General features: G+C 34.4%; 1 protein-coding gene across 1 annotated transcript; it reads left to right on the top strand.

Moving 5' to 3' along the window:
• The first annotated feature begins 11,252 nt into the window (after nucleotides 1-11,252).
• Nucleotides 11,253-14,659, top strand: LOC143556847 (uncharacterized). The gene is made up of 6 exons (XM_077046078.1): nucleotides 11,253-11,569; nucleotides 12,488-12,696; nucleotides 12,778-13,009; nucleotides 13,082-13,167; nucleotides 13,256-13,347; nucleotides 14,182-14,659. The coding sequence occupies exons 1-6, from the start codon at nucleotides 11,372-11,374 to the stop codon at nucleotides 14,388-14,390; spliced, it is 1,026 nt and encodes a 341-aa protein (XP_076902193.1). The 5' UTR covers nucleotides 11,253-11,371; the 3' UTR covers nucleotides 14,391-14,659.
• Nucleotides 14,660-21,306: the final 6,647 nt, after the last annotated feature.

Consider the following 21,306-nt stretch of genomic DNA (forward strand, 5'->3'; position numbering starts at 1 on the left):
TTGTTACATGTGTGTATGCATAAGAACATACTACCATACAGAGAGAAAGTAGGTGGGGTTTTGGGGAAGAAGATAACCTGGTGAAGGTGGGAGCATTGCTTGTATTTATAGGTGGCTGATGATTTTAACACTAACAGGCATGCTTATTTTACATGAATTAGGCTTAACCTAATGTGTGTTGGGCTATTTGGTAAGGGTTGAGAGCTAAAAAATTTGGATCCCAAAGAACGTTAGTACGCTTCTTGAGGGGTCGAGAGCTAAAATTTTTTGGGATGAAAGAAATAGAGTAAAGTGTCATTTCTGTCCTTGTGGTTTGGCAAATAATGCGAATTTAATCCAAAAAGTTTATTTTTTGCATATGGACCCTCCACGTTTCCCAATTCCTGCCAATTACATCCAAATCACTAACCCCGTTAAATTTTATCGTTAAGTCATGGGTAGACATGTCTTTTCACACTTTCTTTATTATAATACTTATTTCAGTGAACTGCGGTTTTCGTCCCTCTGGTTTGTCCAAATCTACAGTTTTAGTCAAGTAGTTTCAAATTTGTAATTTTCTTTCCTATGATTTTATTTCACTTGCAATTAAACCCGAGTTCCCTAATCTTGTTAAGTCTGGTCGTTAACCCATTTGCGTGCCCCTCATGTGACGATCAGTTTTGTCGTTTTTCTCCCCAAATAAACCTCAGTCCTAATTCGCAACTCCCATCAGGTGAGGGGCTGGGTGTATTTAGGGAAAAAGGAACAAAACTGTCCATCACGTGAATGGCACACTGATGGGTTTAACGACAAGACTTAAGGAGATTATGGAATCCGAGTTTAATTGCAAGTGAAATAAAACCATAGGGAAAAAATTGCAAATTTGAAACTATTGGACTAAAAATGTAGATTTGGACAAACCAGAGTGACGAAAACTGCACTCACTGAAATGAGTATTTTAATAAAGAAGGAGTGAAAAGACATGTATACCCCTGACTTAACGATAAAATTTAACGGCGTTAGTTATTCGGATGTAATTGGCAGAAACTGGTAAACGTGGAGGGTTCATATGCAAAAATAAACATTTTGGACTAAAATCGCATTATTTGTGTGACATTCGTCAATTTCGGGTCTCGATTCGTATTCGTTTTGTAAACTTTATTGATGTAAACCGACCCGTTTGTAAACCGAAACCTTGGATATAATAAAAATGATGGATTTTATGTTACAATATTGTTTTACACTTGTTGGGTCTTGAAAACATTCATTTCGGTATTTAAAACGCTTAAAAATCACTTAAAACGAACTGCAGGGACCAAAACTGCCATTTTTGAAAACTGAAAAATATCATATTTGCACCCATAGCGTACCGCGACCAGACATCATATACTTGGGAGCGTACCGCGACCGGACTGCAGATCAGCAACTCGTTTTTTTGGTTATTTTTATGCAAACATGTGACCAAAACACCCCATTTTCATGCAAGATCCTTTATGCTTGACCATTTCAACTTACCCTATATATACACCACCCTTTCCATCCATTAATCTCTGCTACAACTTCAAATTATCTCTCAAATTCAAAGATCTTAAGGTTATTTTCATTGTGTTCTTGAAGGTTTGACTTCTAAAAGTCAAACTGAGTTTTATCTTTAATTCTAACTTGTTCATATAACATTACTAACTCTTGAATATGGTGGTACAACATATATATAATACACACCCCTTGTTTCCTTTATTTGTTACTTCACCGACTCCGGTTGGTTAAGTTTCGAATGTCATAAGGCAAGGCTTCATGGAGGACTTCGTGTTTTTGATATATATTTACACACACATAACTTATTATACATATCACATATGACTAACTTCTAACCCTCTTTAGTTTGTTTATCTTATTTACAAGTTCCATGGTGTGGGTTTGTATAAGACTAACCTCGGTTTAACCGAAACTAGTCCAAACTGGAAACCGAACTTTTGTTTACTAGTTTTGTTAAAATAGTTGTTTAAACATGTTTATTGCTAGATTTGAGTTTCAAAAATCATTTTTACAAGTTCTTTGATATTAAGCATATGAAATCCATCTATGAACTCGTTGGAAGATGGAAACCGAACTAAACCGAAACTTTTGCTTAAAAGACTTGTAGTTAACTTTTTAGTTGTAAAATTTAAGTTTTCTTCATTTTATAAACCAATATACAAGTTCTATGATATTTGGGCATGTAGAAACCATCTATGAACTATTTGTGAGATGGAGACCGAACCAAACCGAACTATACCGACTTTTACTCGCTTAAGACACACAAGTGTGTTTTTAGCTATTAAGACTTGTATATTTCTTTAAAAATAGTTTACAAACTGATTTTAATTATTTTCTTAAGTACTTGAAATTGTTGGATCCAACTTGATCTCATCACGTAGTTTGGACCGACAAACCAAACACTCGCTTAACGTGCGTTGTTAGTTCTAAACAATAGATCTACATACTTGGTTAAGTGTTAGTATATTTTAATGAGTTATCTCATAACAATTAATATGTTGGAAAGTTGACTTTGGGTTTGACCATTTCTCAAGACCCGAACCGACAACCCGAACACTCGTTAAAGACCCGTTTTAGTATCTTTGTCCCAAAGGAACTTGCATTTTAGCATTTTTCCCACCTTATTACTTAACATTGGTTAAATAAATATTAAGGTTAGATACTTTAACCCGGTTTCGAGCAAACTTACATTTTTAAAGGATTGTTATTATAAATTGTTAAATAGTTGCATTTTAAACCTTGAACTTTAATTGTTTACATTTTGCAACAATTATTTTATTTAAAAATCTTCAAGACAATCATTCTAAATCCAAGATTTTATTGTCATTTAGGCCTTGCTCGTTAAACTTCATCCATCCGGTTATTCATCTTTTACCGATCAAGTTTTATACTTGAACGTAGTAACTTCATACCCCGTTTTCTATATTTTATTTTGGGGGTGACATTTCATCTTATCTAAACTAAATGTTTTATACTTGGGTCTTAAACCACAAACATTGTTGTATACTTTACTTGAATAATTGCTCGATTTGGTGTATTATGCTTAATTGCCTATGCGTTTATCGCTTTTGGATGGTGGAACTATAAATCCTAGACCATTTGGCAACCCCTCATGGCAAGGTGTCGTTAACGTAATGCAATTAACGATAACTATAAAATCCTAAACTATTTGGCAACCCCTTATAGTTGGGTGTCGCCAACTTGTTAGCGATAACTTTTTATCAAAGTTTATAGCTATTATTTATGGTTTTGTATACTAGTTTTGTGGCTTTTCATACTATATATCTATTGTTCAAACTTATGAATTGCTCACCAACCTTTGTGTAGATAAACTTTATTTTATGAAATGTTACAGGTTTGCATCTAGGTTGATTTTGGAGTTCGGTGAAGAAAACGTCACAAATACCGTTAGGATATTAGCAAAAATGAACAATATTTAATTTGTTATATTTTGCTGTATTTGACTTATGAATATTTGGTTATGTGACATTTTCGATGTTGTGAAATGAAATGAGTTTGTTAAATATTGTCGCTTTAAATAGTTTCATGCGCTTATGAGCAATCGTTGCACCCCGGCATATTCCGCCGCCTTTGGTCGGGGTGTGACAGATTGATATCAGAGCCATGACAATTAAGATAGGTGGTTAGACGTAACGACCTAGAATTTTTATGCTTAGGGTCCTATACGTGGGTTCATACGTGTTTACTCTTTTTTATTGTTCATATTGCATGTTTATTTATAAATTTGTTTAAAATTCACCAATATCCTAAATGTTCACATACACACACTTTAATAGTATTTCCAAGGTATCCTTACCTTAAAACGCAAAAAGCAGATTTTTATTGTGTTTTATGGATTACAAGATTAACTTGGATCCCGTTGTTTCAAATCCCTTAAAGGTTGCGTTTATATCGGGTTTGTAGCCATCATAGAAAATGAGACACTATAAAATGACCATTTGACAAAAAGATTCCAAGGATCGAAGGTGATTTACTTACCTGAGATGGTTGAGTTATAGTGCTCGTTTTCTAGGCCATAAACCGTGTTATAAATGTCAATTCTTTAAGTAGTCGAATGCGAGCGTTCTGGTCGACATCCTAATTTTCGGTGTTAAAACAATAGTACTACGGTGGTTCGTGTGCTAGTGTTTTGACATGACGTTGTATCTCGATTTATTGGGTTATTATTGTTATTTGAGTCTAAAACATGAAAAAGTCGCAGTGATCTCGTGCACATGTTTAGACTCCAACGTGGTGTTTTATAAAACCTTTTATTTAGTGTTGGAATATCAAGTCATGGTGATTTCATGCACGATTTTTCCAACTCTATAAATCTCAAAATCTCAAATTTTCAAGCTTTAACTATCTCAAAATCATTTACGTTTTATTTACGGTTTTGTTATTTATAAACAATGTTTTATATTTTATCTAACACTAACATCTTCTCCATACTAACTCTAGGATTCACAAAAATCAAAAATCGAAATCTTATTTTATTTTATACACCTTGGTATTCATTTCCTTTACCCAAAACTTATCCCATTTTCTTTATAAGTTTTAGCATGCCTCCGCTAAGACGCCAACCGCGATGGGACTCCACCCGACGTATGGCCGCTCTTGTCGCCAAGCAAATGGCCGCTGTGATTCCCGAACTTATGACCCAAATACAAGCAAACCAACCCGCACCCGTTGTTGCACCTATTGAACCCAAACCCGCATCCTACCTGCTTAAACAGTTTACAAGTGCCAACCCGGCCGAATTCTTTGGAACCAACTGTGCGACTACCCTGTTGCAATGGTTCGAATATTTGGAGAATGTGTTTTTACACAGCGAATGCCCCGAAGCGAAAAAGACAAACTTCGCTTCAAGCATGTTTAGGGGAACCGCCCTAACATGGTGGGGTAGTGTTATGCACCTCCAAGGTACAGATGTGGCCATGGCTCTTCCATGGCATGTTCCGTGATGATCGGTTAATTTGTATATGTTTTAGTTTGTTTATCATTTAGTTTTAACTATTTATTTTAGAACTATCGATACTTCATACGTGTTTAATTGGATTTCAGGTCATAGGCATTAAAGTACTCAGTATGGACCTGTTGTGACACAGAATGAAGACCCGGGAGTCCAACACGCAAAACGAGAAAAAGAATGATGTTTGTTGTATCAGAGACCCATCGCGTGCTGAAGTCCCCATCGCGTACCGCGATGGGTGATAAAATTATGTTGACTCTAGTCAATCGCGATACGCGATCGACCCTTAAGAAGACCCATCGCGTACCGCGACGGGTGTGCAGACGGGATTTTGAGTTTATAACTTGTTTTTCATCAACAACAAACCCTAACTCCGTTTTGACGAACCATAGGCGATTCCAGCAGCTCCGATAGGCGATTTCACCATCCTAGCTCGTGTCAAGACCATATCTATGATCCATATCATCCGTATCGAAGATTTGATGATGTAGCGGCTCGACTAATCTCCTAGATCCGCACCCGGGATGTATAGTTTGTAACCATTTACAGTTTTTCTCATGTGATTGTGAATACTTATGTTTTGATTATTGAAGATTGATATATGATTATTGATGTTTAGTATTTATGTGTGTTCGGTCGGTTTAGGTTTACGTTGGTCTGAACGACCTGTTACCAGTTGCTAGATAATTAGTCATATAACTGTTTGGTTAGATTGAATATGATAAAACGTACAATTACCCTTAACTGAGTTACACTGGCAAGGACCGTTTGATAACCAGTGCCGTGTGTAAAGTAATTGTTAACGTCTAAGGTTTTGTCTGGTTGATCAGTTTTCAGTTAATCGTTGATAATCAATCTGTTAGGTTGCATGAGATACTGTTTGGTTGCTTACTTGAATTCCCGGGTGTGGTTTGCTTTGTTAACTGTTTACAACTCGTTTATTTATTCGTTGCTTAGTTCTCTTAATTCAAAATATTGCTTGTGTGATCAGCACTACAACCAGTTACTTCATTATTATAAATATGTTACACGAATTGCATTGACCACATACTCCTTGTGATACGATACCCTACTTGCTCTATCTATATAGTTTAATTAGGTTTTTGATTGACTCAAACGACGGTCATCATTCCGCCGCCTTTGGTCGGGGTGTGACAATTTATCAAACCATAAGGATGAAAATGACACTTTAAAAAAGAATATTTCATGAAGGGTTAAGTAATTTCATGAAGGGTTAAGTATCGGTGGCATATATGTCCTTAATAAGTCCTTATTACTTAAGTTGAAATGGAGATTTTATAGTAGTCAAAACTCTCTTTGAAGCAAAATCATCGACTCCATATACGGAGATTACGGGAATAAGTTGAATGTGTTCGATAAAGAAAGGGTGGCCAAAGGTATTGGATTTTAGAACATAATCATTAAAAAGTATTCATGTGCTTATAAATTGTTTTATTCTTTTTTCAGAGGATTTTTTTTTCTTACAAAATTGATATGATGTAGGTAATCGACGGTGATAATTAGATTGAGAATGCCCTTACAGTTTTGAACTAGACTAACTATATTATAAAAAATAATATATTATAATAATAATTACTCTAGTTTTGGAAAATTGGTATTATTTTGAAGTGTAAAATATGTTTTGTAGGTTTGCGTGTTTTGTTTTGTTTCGGTTTAGTGGTTGTTTTGGTGTTGGCGTTTGTATTTATCTAGCATCTTGCTTGTTTTAACATATTTCTTTTTTTTATGGTTGTTCAAAAAAATATTACTCTATTATTAACATAATTACTCTAGTTATTTATATATTTCTCATAATAAAAGTCATTTGTATATGATTTAAACTCTCTCCCTCTCCATTAACGATTTTAAAAAAAGTATTACTAACATGGCACACACAATAAATTTAAGTCGAATGGTACAACCACAACTATTGTTTTTGACAACTTTAGCCACAAAAATTGAATGTATGTCGTTGGTACAACATGCAATAAATGCATGAATGTGTTTTTAACTTTAGCTAGCCCTAACTAAAAATTAATTAGAACAAATTTTTAAAAACCGGTACATATCGGACGATTAAACCATTTATACCGGATTTCGGTAAAACATTTAAAGCCTGGTATTTTTGACGGTTTGCTAGAGCCCAACTATATTTCAATTAAGTCTATTCCAGATTTTTTATTTTTTGTTTAGGTAGATGGTTCTAGTCAATTATTTTTGCACATAAAAGTAGTAACACATTTTCTTTTTTCATATTTAAGGCACATGTCAATTCTTTAATCATTTTATAACGTTTATAACATTTTCATGTGTTATTTTTTGTTTTAGAAAAAAAACCCTCTATAATAATAAGTTTTTTTTAGCTTTAATATGACTATCATTTTGTTATATAAAAATTAAAACAAAAATTTATGTCATTTTTTGTCTTTCTGGTTGTCATTGTGCGTTTTTTCGTCATTGTGTCTTTTAACTAATCATTTTCTAATTTTTCAATACTCATAACACCGTTATGTAATCATAATATATAATATACCGTGATAAAATAACAACAAATTATCAAATACATATAACACAATGATAACATTGGAGAGTCGACTATTAGAGAATCAAAGTATATTTAGTATTGTAGCAAAACACTCAAGAGTGAGCCATGCCCATGACAAATGGGGTTATAGGCTGTAGGCATGTACAATAATATTAATTGGGTTTCTATAAACAAGTTGAGGTATACAAGTATATTTAGTATTAAGGTGGGCTACAGCTTAAAAGTGGGCTAATTTGAATTTGTGGGTATCATGCTGAACCTCAAGCATGTTATTACTTATTAGCGGCTGGAAATGATTAAACATACATGGAGAGGGCTGTCTTGTTCTTGCTAAATAGATGAACCGATGAAGTATCTACTCAACCAAGGTCTTCTTTGAGAATAGTTAAAATTTTCTGATTCTTGATTATGATTTGGGTTGTGCAAAAAGTTTTATTTATAAAAAATAGGCTTAAATGAATAGAGTAATTGAATTAAAACATTAAAAAATACATATATTTTTAAAAAATTTGGGTTTATTGGGTAGTTGAGTCTAGGTCCGTCGACCACCTTGCCTTTGCTCATGGCTGGCGTTGTACTCAACTCAAGGAGCATTCCACTAAGTAACTTTTTAAACCAGCAAAAACGAACTATCATAAAACCAAACCAGTTTTTACAACCTCAGCTAGGAGCTGAGCAAAACAAAGCATTCATTAAACATTCAACATCTAAGATGTTACTGGTTATGGGGTGTTTGACCTTAAACCCATACCGTGTAAAATGGATAGGGTTTGGATTAATCTAGTGATGATTAATCAGGTTCTAAGTGTGATTTGAGTCATGTCGGGTTTCTGGTTACAGTTAAAAAAACCCACCCCTACCACACTTGTCCTCCAAAATTGGATGAAAAATGGATTAATCTAGAAAAACAACACTCGTCCAATGGTGCCATGATTCCATGGTGGTGAGTAGGATGATGCCTTTTGGATATGCCTTAGTACAATAATTTGGTTTAGTCGTCACAATCATGTATGAACAAAGGCCAAATGAATGAATACCAACCACACATCAAACCTATGGGTCCATTAAAAAAAATGTCACAAATATGTGCCATCGTCCACTCTAGCTCACAACCAACCATGATTTGAAAATAGAAAATACCAATTTGGTTTTACCAACAAACAAACTTGTGTGGCATATACTTGGTCCCGAGTTTAGATAGTCGATATTAAAAATCGACAATAACGTTAGAAACCCTAATCGTAGTCTATCTATACCATATGATGTAATTGTAGTCTACTATGTCTAAGCTAATAAAGGGAATTCCTAGCTGCAGCCCGTGAATATAGATCGTATTGAATGAATCACGTAAAATATCGTGATGCTTATCATTTCTATTGTGTGAGTAATCGTTTGGGTGTGTTGCTTTGTTCCTAACTATCAATCCATTTTAAGGTTTTCTATGGATGTTGCTCGACCGTTAAAATAATAAGCAAATGTTATGTGTGACATGATTTTTAGATATTACCATTTCAATGCATATGCTAGCGGTGGCTATATGATACTACAAGTCCACAGCACTAATTTAATATAGCTACAAATGATTTTAACTTTTACAATTAATAAATTTAAAAGATGTTGATATGTATATTTAGTAATCTGTTTTTTTAATTATATGGAACAAATTTTTATTATTTTACACATGACGTTATTTTATATACATGCCAACTCTGTATATGTTATATTTATGAAATTAACATCCTTTAGAACTAGGAAAATTGGTTTTTATTTGTTTCAATTATTGTCTTTTGATAATTGACGGTTCTAACTAACGAATTGGTTACTGATGGTCTCAACTTTTAATTTATTTGTTTCTAACGGTCCGCAGCTAACAGAATCCTAGCGCCGTTAGTTTCAGGTCGTCGGAAAAACGTTTTTGGCCGAGAAAGTCAAATTTTTTTTACCGAAAAACACCGTCTGAACACTGTCACCACCACCAATTGACTCACCGTCAACCAACCACCATCACTTAAGCACCATCAACTGATTCCGACGATGGTTATAGGGTTCCGGCGACCACAATAATTGAGACTTTTACTAGAAAAAAGTTCCTAAATGTACGATACAAAGTTTTTCCGACGTTTGTGACAAAAATGTTGTGACAAAAATGTTCAGACGGTGTTTTTCGGTAAAAAAAATTTTTCCGAAATTTTGAGTTTTCGGTTGTGACAAAAATGTTGAGTTTTCGGGAAAAAAATGTGTGTTTTCCGGCCAAAAACGTTTTTCCGGCGACCTGAAACTAACGACGCTAAAATTCTATTAGTCGCGGACCGTTAGAAACAAATACGTTATCAGTAGTCAATTCATTAGTTGAGACCGTCTTTAACCATAAAACGATAGTTGAACCTTAAAACCAATTTTTCTTGTAAATAAAATATTTGACACATAACCATAGTGCAATAATGGGATAGTTCGTGGGTCATGTATGTCGGTAGGTGAAACTTAGAAACGTCGTCGTGTGATCGCGTACGTGCACGTGACACTCAATTTAGTTACTCCAAATGGACCAATAAAAAACAAAGCTAAATTTCTTTACATGTGATCCGTACACGTGTACAAACGGATGACCCATCTCCATGTGCTCTTCATTTGACTTAAGGTGCAATTATCAGTTTGTTTTGGTCAAGCTTTTATTGGCATTTGCCATGTTATCTTATCGTATGACTCGAAAATGTTTAATATTTATATTCTCAAATAGAAAACATTTGATTATTTTTGTTATATGATAATCGTTTTGGTTTGCTAGTCGAGTTCATCAACCGAACACGGTCAATATAGATCATACTGTATTAGCGTTTGTGTCTAACATGTTTAATTTTCCTTTATGAACATGTGTAATATTTGATGACTACGTAACAATTCAAATAATTGATTTCTTTAGCTCAAATGGAACTTCTTCTGCCCCCCCCCCCCCCCCCCCCGGTGTTAATATGTACCCTTTTGATATTTTTTGCTTCGTTATCTCTAACTTCTAATTAAGAAACTTTATTATATAGATATTAAGAAACTCTATCTAGATATTAAAAATATGAATCGAAATGGAGGGTGTGCGAGAACAAAATTGAAAATTCCATTTTTTTATGAAACCAAGTATAACATCATACGGAGGGAATGATCAATCAAATACCATAAATGGAATTTGGATCTCAAAACTAACGGGCATCAAATTGACGGTGTTAAGCTTTATCAAAGCAACTAACAAGGGGTATGAAAAGGTTGTCCAACAACATAATCTCTTGTGGTATCTTTTATTAAAGAAAAAATAGACAAAACTGGATGGAGTTAAAGGAGGGAAATAAGTCCTTAGATATAGCTTATAAGAAAGATCCATAAGACCCAGAAATTATCCCTCAAGCTTTTGTCTTAGAAACCAAGCTCTCACAAAGCAAGTTATTACCAACAAGAATATAAAACCGCATATATTTACTACATGAGTTTACTCATAATGAATAACATCTTTAACTCACATTACCAACACGCAATAATCGTATAAAATAAAATATACTTATTGACCCCATAAAACATGAATCACTTCTCTCGAGTATCATTCATCATTAAATCATTTTTGTCTAATCACAAAAGACAAACGACTCCCAACAAAACACTATAAAATATTATTATTATTATTATTATTATTATTATTATTATTATTATTATTATTATTATTATTATTTCAGACACTGGTTTTCTTTCTTTCTTTCGTTTCCATCCTTCTTCCATTTCCCCCAAATAACTTATATATTTCTTTCAAAATCAAATCGATACGTCACCGTTTCATTTCCGTCATTTGTTAACGGAACATGTTAGGAGCTGGATTGCAGTTTGGACGGAGTCGTGACGGAGATGACGACAGGTTTTATAATCCGTCAAAAGCCACAACAATAAACCGTCAAATTCAAAGTGACGTCACTTCCAAACTCATTCCAGTTGAACCGCCGGTGTGTAATCTGGAACGGTTTTTGGAATCGGTTACACCTTCTGTTACTTCTCAGTACAAGGTTTATTTTTATTATTATTATTATTATTATTATTATTATTCTTTTGAGGTAGATTATTATTATTATTATTATTATTATTATTATTATTATTATTATTATTCTTCTTTTGAGGTAGATTTATATGTTTGTGATTTTATATAGTTATTATAGTTTGATTATAATGTTTATACATAACTTGTATGGTGATTATTATGACTGACTTTTAAGCATTGCATACTTGAATCTGGTTTCAACTAGGGGTGTAAACGAGCTATCGAGTGTCGTTTTGACTTGCAAGAGCTCAAGCTCGAGCCTGGCTCGTTTCAAGCTGTTTTTCTAAAGCTTGAGCTTGTTTTTTTAATCGCCAGCTCAGCTTGTTTATTATTTGTTAAATAATTTATCTACGTTTTTTAAATTATTTTTATGAATTTTGAGTAAGAACCTTAACCGAGCAAAAGCTCGGCTGTGCAGTGGGTAATAGATACATACAAGTCCAAAAGAGGTAAAACTTTAAAATACACAGGTTTCGGGCTCGATAACTAAATGAGTTTTATTTGAGGTGTGGGCTCTGCTCATTTCGAGCTTTTTATCAATCCGATCTTGAGTAGCTTGCGAGCACCTGGGCTGGTTTGTATCCCTAGTTTCAACTTTCAACATGTGTGAGTCATAAGTATTTAACTAGATACTAAAAAGTTACTTATAGATAATATTAACTTAACTTTTAAACACTAAAACATGAAAATATAAGGTATTTTCCTCATCCAGTAGATTGTTCAATTAATAGTGTTTTGTTTAATTAACTTTATAAAAACTCTTGACACTTTGCAATCAATGGTTTAATTTTTTCAAATACTGGTCAAACGCAAAAGGCATTGTATCAGACCGCATGGCAAGATGCACAATTTCTAATTGTGTATTTGGTTGATTTTTCTGTCTTAGAGACCTACGGGCGGATGGAGGACTTGCGATGAATATCAACCATATTTCGTGCTTGGCGATTTGTGGGAGTTTTTTAAGGAGTGGAGTGCTTATGGTGCTGGAGTTCCTTTATTATTAAATGATACCGATAGTGTTGTTCAGTATTATGTCCCTTATTTGTCTGGAATCCAATTATACATTGACCCTTTGAAGTCTTCATCAAAATCAAGGTATTAAAATGCATCTTTTTATTTTGATCATACTTACGATTTTGACTTTTGTTAGATATTAATTAATTTTTTATTTGATAGGCAGGACAGCGATGACAGTGATGTCGACTCGTTCAGGGACTCGAGTAGTGATGTAAGCAGTGATTTTGATCAACTTTCTCAGTGGTTAGATCAACTGTCGTTAAATTACCAACACGCCCTTCAAGAAGGTTTATCGAGCGACGAGGGTGAATCTATGAAACCTCAAAGTTGTCTCTCGTTTGAGTATCTGGAGCGCAGCCAACCTTGGGGTCGGGAGCCTTTGACTGATAAGGTTTTGTTTCAAAATTTTAAGATGCTATGTGGTTTGTTTGGTTTTAAAGTAACATTTTCTTTTGTGGTGTAGATACTTGATCTCACCTGTTGCTACCCCGAATTGAAAAGTATGAGAAGTTGTGACTTGTCACCTTCTAGTTGGCTATCTGTTGCTTGGTACAAACATTCGCGATACTCGTTTATTTTTTGGTTATTTTTTATGGAAGTATTTTTAGCTCGGTGGATTTGTTTGGTGATTTAATAGGTATCCAATTTACCGGATTCCAATGGGTCCAACACTGAAAGATCTTGATGCTTGTTTTCTAACCTTTCATTCTCTTCATACACCGATCACAGGTTTGTAATTTTCTATATAGTTGTGTTTGGATTTTTATTTCAATCAGTTTCTAATGTTTGGATGTTAGATGTAACACCCTCGTTTTTAGATACCTTCTAAATCAGAGTTTTATAGCGAACTTTTCACATCCTAAAAAATTATTTAAATAATATTCAAAGTCATCTCGTTTATTTGTAAAATTACTTTACATTATCCCAAGCAAGACTAGTAATCGATCTTTCTCTCATGATTAGCTTTCGATCTTTCTCTCGGTTAGCTTTCGATCTTTCTCTCGGTTAGCTTTCTCTAACTGAGTGTAGATTAAATCACATGTGTCACTTAACCAGTTAACCCATTAGTGACAATTGACAAACAACACGCTAGACCTATAATCCCATATGGTTCAAAACTATCAAACTTCCATGTGATTCTACATTGAAATGGTAAGTTTTAGATGCTCATTCACACATGTCACTTAACCTCATGTTAAAGCAAGTTACTCGAAATGATTTCAAACTCTGTGTTCGGACAGTCCAAAGTCTCAGAAGTTAGCTCTAGTTGAAGGATCGTTTAAAACCGAGATATCCCTCACAAGTTAGGATTTTCTCAAAATTTGGCTCATAGTTGTCCAGACACCTATACTGTCATATAACTGACTGATCTAGCCATACGGTCGTATTGACCTATACAAGGGCGTATAGTTATCGACATAGCCACATGGGCCATATTGATATTATATGGGCCATATATCTCCAGCAGCTCGTTCAATGCCATTTTAAGTTTCACACATCCAAACGCCATCATAATAACATCAAGATAGAATGATTTATTATGAATAATTGTTTTTTTTGTAGGCAATCAATGTGCACAAGCACCTAGTGAAACTGATGGCATCTCGAAAATCTCTTTACCGGCATTTGGTCTTGCTTCATACAAGCTAAAAGCACCAATGTGGGTTAACAATGAACACCTGTTGTTGACTGATCTTTTGCAGGCGGCTGACAACTGGCTCGCAAATCTTCAGGTCAATCACCCAGATTTTCTTTTCTTTTCTCGTAGATGATGTATACAAAGTGAAAAATAAAAAAGAGAAGTGTAGTAAAATGTAAAATACCATGTATGTTTATAAGAACTTGGTGTATAATAGCTATGAGTGTGTGTGTGAGTGATAGATAAGTAACAGCAGGCTGTATTTTTTGGGTCCTGGTGATGTTTGTAGTGGTAATGGATTAGTGGCGCAGGTGTAGAGAGTGATGAGGTATTTTTTATATGTATGGATATCGAAACTTAACTTTTACACCTGATTTTAGTATATAACTCGTACTAGGTTCTTACCCGCGCGTTAGGCTTATTGTTTGGTGTTTTGGTTGGATACCGTAGTTGTTTATTCCTCATAATATTTCATTCGATTTTCACCAACAAAGCCAAACAATAAGGCAGTCTGTGTATGTAGAAGTTGTTTTTGTAAGTGCAAACTCTGCACTTACAAAAACAACTTCTACATACACAGACTGCCTTATTTCATTCGATTATCACCTGCACCATAGAAAATATCATAATGCTCGCCATATTTGAGCATCTGTATATTGTTCATCGATAAAAAATCATCATTTTTTTTTAAATATAATACAAGTGTTAAGAAATATCAGTAAAAATGTATGAAACACATGCAACATTTTTCTTATAACATTCCATAGGCAAAAATGTCGTAACACTTTACTTAACTTCCTTGTTCTTGTAGTATATTTTTTTTTCCAGTTTTGTATGTTTATTTAATAAAATTTAGGTTTATATATTTGTTATACGGATTATTCGGTTTATTTTCGATTATCTGAATCTGATCTGAATCCATCCGAATTCAATTTGGATCGGATAGGAATGTCCCTGATTCGGATTGGATTTTGGATAGGGTTCCAAAAATTTTCAAATCCGACAATCCGAACTGAATAACCCGTTATCCGATCCAATAAACACCCCTAGCCACCCCATATAACCCAATCACGTCTTTATCTTTATTCTTTTATTTAAAGTCTCCCTAAGCTACCACACGCGAGTTAACAAATGAGTTAGTTAAAGCTCTACTATCGATATGACAGTGGAATGACGTGACGCTTTAACCAACCTAACCACAACATATAGCCTAGAGGTGCACAAACCGGTTTAAAACTCAAAACTGGTTTATTATCGGTTTCGGTTTGGGTTGAAACCGGTTTATTGACCAGGTTATGGTCTGTTTCGGTTCGAGTTTTGACTGGTTTCGGTTCGGTTAACAAGTTTGGAACCGGTTTTAGTGGAGAAAATAACAAACCGGCTCAAAACTAGCTTCTACATAATCGGTTTCAAACTGGTTTGATTCTAATTTGATTTTCATATCAGTTTGCTTAACACGTTTATTTGCCAACCTTATGAATTATAATTCCCACTAAGGGGGTGTTTGGCCTAGCTTTTTTAACAAAACTTATAGCTTTTTTTTAACAAAATAAGCTTAACTTGGTGTTTGATTTAGCTTTTTAAGCTTATGCTTATTAGCTTATATAAGCTAATTTGAAAAAGTTTATTTAAAGATGTGAAGAACACGGGCGATACTTAAGGGTATTTGGGTCTTTTTGGTACCCTACCTCTGTAAGATGGTTTTTTAGTATATTTGAATAAGCTTATTCGTGTAAGGATGTAAGTTATTCAATCATTTGTCCTTAAATGATGGTGGATTAATTATTATAGAAGCGACTTATCACTATAACAAATTAAAGAATGATGAATGTAACAACTTATTAAAACACATAATTAACTTGTTGAATAAAAGGTAATCCAAACTTTTAAAAATAACTTACAAAATAATAAAAATAAGCTATAAGCTACTTTAAAACACCCGCTGAATAAAGCGTAACAAGTGCCACCAAATAATTGTTTACGGATACATGCCTTAAAACCCGTCTTCTTTACCAAAAAAGCAGTCTGTACTCTGTATTTTCTTCACTGCACCAGCAGCAGCTCATTAATGGCAGTCTCAATCTCCGTTATCGTCGTTATCGTTTCTCTTCACGCCTTGGCCTTCGTTCTCGCCATAGGCGCCGAACGACGTCGTAGCACGGTACTCAATTTCTTCCTTCCTTTATCAATATTATTATTAATTAACCCTAATTTAACTCCTTATATTATTATATTATTAATTAATAGGCGAAAGTAGTACCGGATCAGTATGACGAGTCCGATTACTGCGTATACGATTCCGATGCGTCCACGGCGTACGGTCTGTCGGCGTTTGGACTGTTGTTGATTAGTCAGACGGTGGTTAACGGCGTTACGAAATGTTTGTGTTTTGGTAAAGGTTTAGTAAATGGTAGGTTGAGGAGTATGACGGTTTTCTTCTTCTTCGTGTTGTCATGGTGAGTTTTGTTTTTAATTAATTCATCTTTATTTTAACTAGCTAGTTGTCGCGCAGTGGGGTACTGACTAGTGATAAATTTAGGATTGGAATTTTTATATGTAACTTTTCACAACTACAACAAGCCTTGTAAATTTCTAGTTTTGGACTTCTATGTATTAAGTTAACACTTCACGATTGAGCTTGAGTTGAGCTTTGGCTCATTTAAGGTACTAAATTAGCTCGAGCCGAGCTTAGGCTTGTTTATGGGTTTTCTCAAAATATATAAAAATAATAATATGTGTATTTAAATTAAGTAGTTAATAATAAACGAACGAAGCCTGAGCTTGAAAAAACAACTCACGAGCTGAGCTAGAGCTCGCGCCCTTGAAAGTCAAATGCTGCCGTGCTCTAGCCTAGTTGAGCTCGGGCTCGGCTCGTTTACACAACCAACGCCGGATTGATTTTTAAAAAAAATTGAAAAAAGTTCCGATTTGGGGTTTTGGGCCAGTTTTTGACTGATTTGACCGCACCGACTAATGTCAATGATTAGCAACAAAAAAAAAACAGTAACTCGTCGACTAGCGACTAATTGTCGATTAATAAGGATTTTTCCAACACTGATAACTGATTTGGAAATGATGTTTTCAGTTGTAAACTTTGATCTTAATTTTAGAGTAACAATAATCATAAAGGGTACGTACAAGTGACAATATGATTGTTTTGCAACACTGATAACTGATTTGGAAATGGTTGTTTGATTATAGTTTCATGTGTGATTGAAAGAAAGTTTGTATGTGTCACATGATTGGGGGCTAGACTGTCAATCTTTGTCACTTTCTAAATGCTGGTCTGCACATGGAGTCTGCAACTATATTTTTCAATTACAACTTAAAACATATATTATTAGCTTGATAGATCATAATATGAAGCACGGCTTAGTTAAGAGTTAAGACAGACTTAGTTACTAGCTTACACTACTGCTCGCCAGTAACTTCTAATTTCACAATTTTTAACCTACCGCTGATGATTTATCTCCCACTGATGAGTAGTAACTTTCTGTTCATCTCATTTGCCACTGCTCAGTAGTAACATCGCATAGCGTCCCTGGTTAGGCAACACCGCAGGGTTTTTAGCAGGGGTCTTCAAAAATTGTTGAAACCGACCAAACTGCCCAATTGCCCAAACCTAGTTGGCCTTGTTATGAGTAGTACAGTTCAGTTTAGGATTTGAAAAACCAGGTTTCACGATTCAGTTTACGGTTTGGAACCGGCCGGGAAAACTGAACCGGTCTAGATATTAATAAATTAATATATTTTTTTATTTTATTAATTTTAATTAAAAATAATGCTTTTCGCTTATATAAATCTAACAATAATAATATACGTGTAAGTTTTTTGTTTATAATACACATATATTATTAGTTTAACTGATTTCGTACTCTTAAAGTAAACCCTTTATTACGTAAAAGATAAAGCGTTTTATCTTTTTTTAATCCTACCATTTTACTGAACTTTTGAAGATCTATGATACGAGTCTATGCTAAAATATTACGGCCCACACTCCAAAACTGAACAATTTTGGCCTGTACGGCTATACTAATCTACATTATAAACAAAATATGTATTTCATTGATGATATCTTAAAGCTATAACCTATGATCTGTATCAATGTGGCATATTTTCTAACCAAAATCTAAAAATAACATGTGTATGGTTTGAGGGTATGAGTTGTATTTGTATAATTAAAATTAAAATTATTGCAACTGATTAAAATTTAAAACGTATATAAACTGATTCACCAATTGTTACTCTTTGAACATGTGAACAGGGTGAGCTTTCTCGGGGCAGAAGCATGTTTGCTTGCAGGATCTGCAAAAAACGCTTACCACACTAAATACCGTGGCATTTATCGTGGTAACAAGCTGTCGTGTGAAACCCTACGCAAAGGCGTGTTTGCTGGTGGTGCCGCCTTGACATTTATCTCAATGGTAGCATCGATCGTTTATTATGTGGTCCATTTGAAGGTGGATACGGGTGGATGGGAAAAGCATGAAAATGGACTGTCTATGACGTCTTTAGAGAATCCGGATCATGGAGGCGCAGGTCGGTTTGAAAGGCTATAATTTCGTTAATATTATCATATTGTAGAAAAGAAGTATAAATATACAACCTCTTTTATATGTGTTATATGTAAAGGTTTTCAGGCCCTGCTTACTGCTTAGTGCTTACTACACTTTCAAATTTTCAATGGGTTAAACATGAAACAGGTTAGGTTGGGTTGGGCTGGAAGCCTGGAACACCAAACTAAATTAGGGGGGTTCATAAACTGTTGATATTTTAAACTGACTTTAATATTTAAACCCAAATAAGTTTGTCCACTTTGAGATCCAAATGTTCAGGTTCACAGTTCGGTTCTGGTTGGTTAACGGTTTGGTCTAGTTTGAAACTTAGAACCGGTCCTGTAAGCCTAAGTGCCTAACCGATTGTTTAACTTTTAGTAATTATATATTCTGTTTTTGTTTTTTGCCATACGTAATATGTATGATAATCATGAATCGTCTTCAATCGGTTAAAAAAAGTTTGAAACTTACATACACATTGTTGGTGATAAGAGGAAGTGAGGAAGACGTAAAGTTATCATGCCCCTTATGTCCTGAGCGGCTCCACGTGCTACAATGGCTAGGACAAAAGGGTCCCAATCCCGCGAGGGGCATGCCAACTCCAAAAACCCGTCCTCATTCAGGTTGCAATTTGCATGTATGAAGCTAGAATTGCTAATATTGCTGATAAGACATATGGTGGTGAACCAAAAACCCGTCCTCATTCAGGTTGCAATTTGCATGTATAAAAGCTAGAATTGCTAGTAATTGCTGATCAGCCATATTATGGTGAATCCATTCCCGGGCCTTGTACAAACATTGTGAGACGGGGACATTTAGGGGAAAGTTTGAACCGCCAAATCAGCTGGTCTTCCCCACTCGGCTCTAAATAGGTCCACACATATCAACCCATCATAAACTCTATTGTGAAAACAAAAAAAAAACAGAAGTAATTTGTCTAAAAATATTAATATTTTTTAGAAGTATATATGCACATCAAAAGCTAAAAGAAATCAATATTTTTACACATCAGGTATGGAGCCAAAATGAGTTGTGTATATGTTTTCTCAGAATTTTAAGCAGGTTTTCATGTTTTTGGAAACTTCCCTCTTGGCTTTTTCACCTCACAAAAAACAATACATCAGTCACCCAATAAAAAACATTATCAGGTTATGGACAGCATGTCAAAAATATAATAACCAATAAACTATATATTCAACCTTTTCAAAAATATTATACAACAAAATAATATTATTAAACTAAATATTGTACAAGTTGATGGTATCAATATTTGGGGTTTAGGAATGAGTTTTAATACATAAAAATAAGAGTTAAATAAGATTTCCATAATTAATTACCCAAAGCATTTTTAAATATTATTTCCATTTCGTTAGTGAAATAATACACCGAGTGAGATGAGCCAAGCCGAACTCGAGCTTAACTAAGCTCGAGCTTAGCTTGTTTTGACTTACGAGAGCTCGAGTTTGAGCTCTTTTTCTAAAGTTCGAGCTTGACTCGTGAGTTATTTTTCAAGCTCGGGTTCAGCTCGTGAGTTGTTTTTCAAGCTCAGACTTGGTTCGTTTATTATTAGTTAATTAATTAATTAATTTATATACGTATTTAATTATTTTTATACATTTTGAGAAGAAAACCTTAAATGAACCAAAGCCCGGCTCGAGCTTGGCTACGTAGTGTGAAATTAATACATTAAAAGTTTAAAAGAGGTAAATAAACAAGGCTTAAAGAACCTAAACGAGCTTCGGCCTGATAACTAAACGAGCTTTATTTGAGACTCGGGTTTGAATCAAGCTCAAAAAAGTTCGGCTAATTTCACACTTTTAATCAATCCAAGTTTCAGTAACTCGCGAACAACTCGACTTTTTTTTGGAGCACTGACATTTATAGCAACCCCTAGGAGCCATCACAAACGGCTATTTGCCAAAAACAAGTGTACATAATCCTTACTTTGGTTTGGTGAGCCCACACAGCTAAACGGTCTTTCTGGCTTGGTTGGATTGTCCATTATGATCCCTCGTGTGGTTGCATATAAAAACAATCTCTAACCCGCAGGCTTAAAAAGATCAAGACCGTTGGTTTTGATTACCAAATGTTGTTTGTTTGTTTTGTCGCTTGATTACTAAACTAAGGATGGTGGTGCTATCATGAAGCAGGTCAAACTGTGGTGCCTAGCTAGTCAAATTATTATATATTATTATTTCAATGGAATATATAATTGGCTACGTTGTATTGTAGTTGTAGTTGTGTTTTGTTACTTTGTAGGTGGTGGATTAAAATTAAGAATCGTTACGTGCTATTTAAAACATATTTATAACATAATGTGTTAATTATATCTATAACGTAACAACTACTAATCATGTCGTTTGTATATTGTGTAAGCAACCTAAAACAAAAGAGTTTATGTTCACTTAACTATTGATTAACGTTCGTGAATCAAAATTTATTTATACTCGTTCGTTTATATATACATTTTAGTTTGTTTGTTTTCTGGTCTAT

The sequence above is a fragment of the Bidens hawaiensis genome, unplaced genomic scaffold (genome assembly GCF_021521415.1).
Source record: "Bidens hawaiensis isolate Kalapana, Puna unplaced genomic scaffold, B.hawaiensis_p1.1 tig00018746_1, whole genome shotgun sequence".
NCBI classification, from domain to species: Eukaryota; Viridiplantae; Streptophyta; class Magnoliopsida; order Asterales; family Asteraceae; genus Bidens; species Bidens hawaiensis.

Excerpts from the sequence above, each read along its gene's own strand:
- LOC143556847 (XM_077046078.1), top strand. The coding sequence starts at position 11,372 with ATGTTAGGAGCTGGATTGCAGTTTGGACGGAGTCGTGACGGAGATGAC. Across the intron at positions 11,570-12,487 it reads CTGTTACTTCTCAGTACAAG|AGACCTACGGGCGGATGGAG; the intron begins GTTTATTTTTAT and ends TTTCTGTCTTAG. Across the intron at positions 13,348-14,181 it reads TCTTCATACACCGATCACAG|GCAATCAATGTGCACAAGCA; the intron begins GTTTGTAATTTT and ends TTTTTTTTGTAG.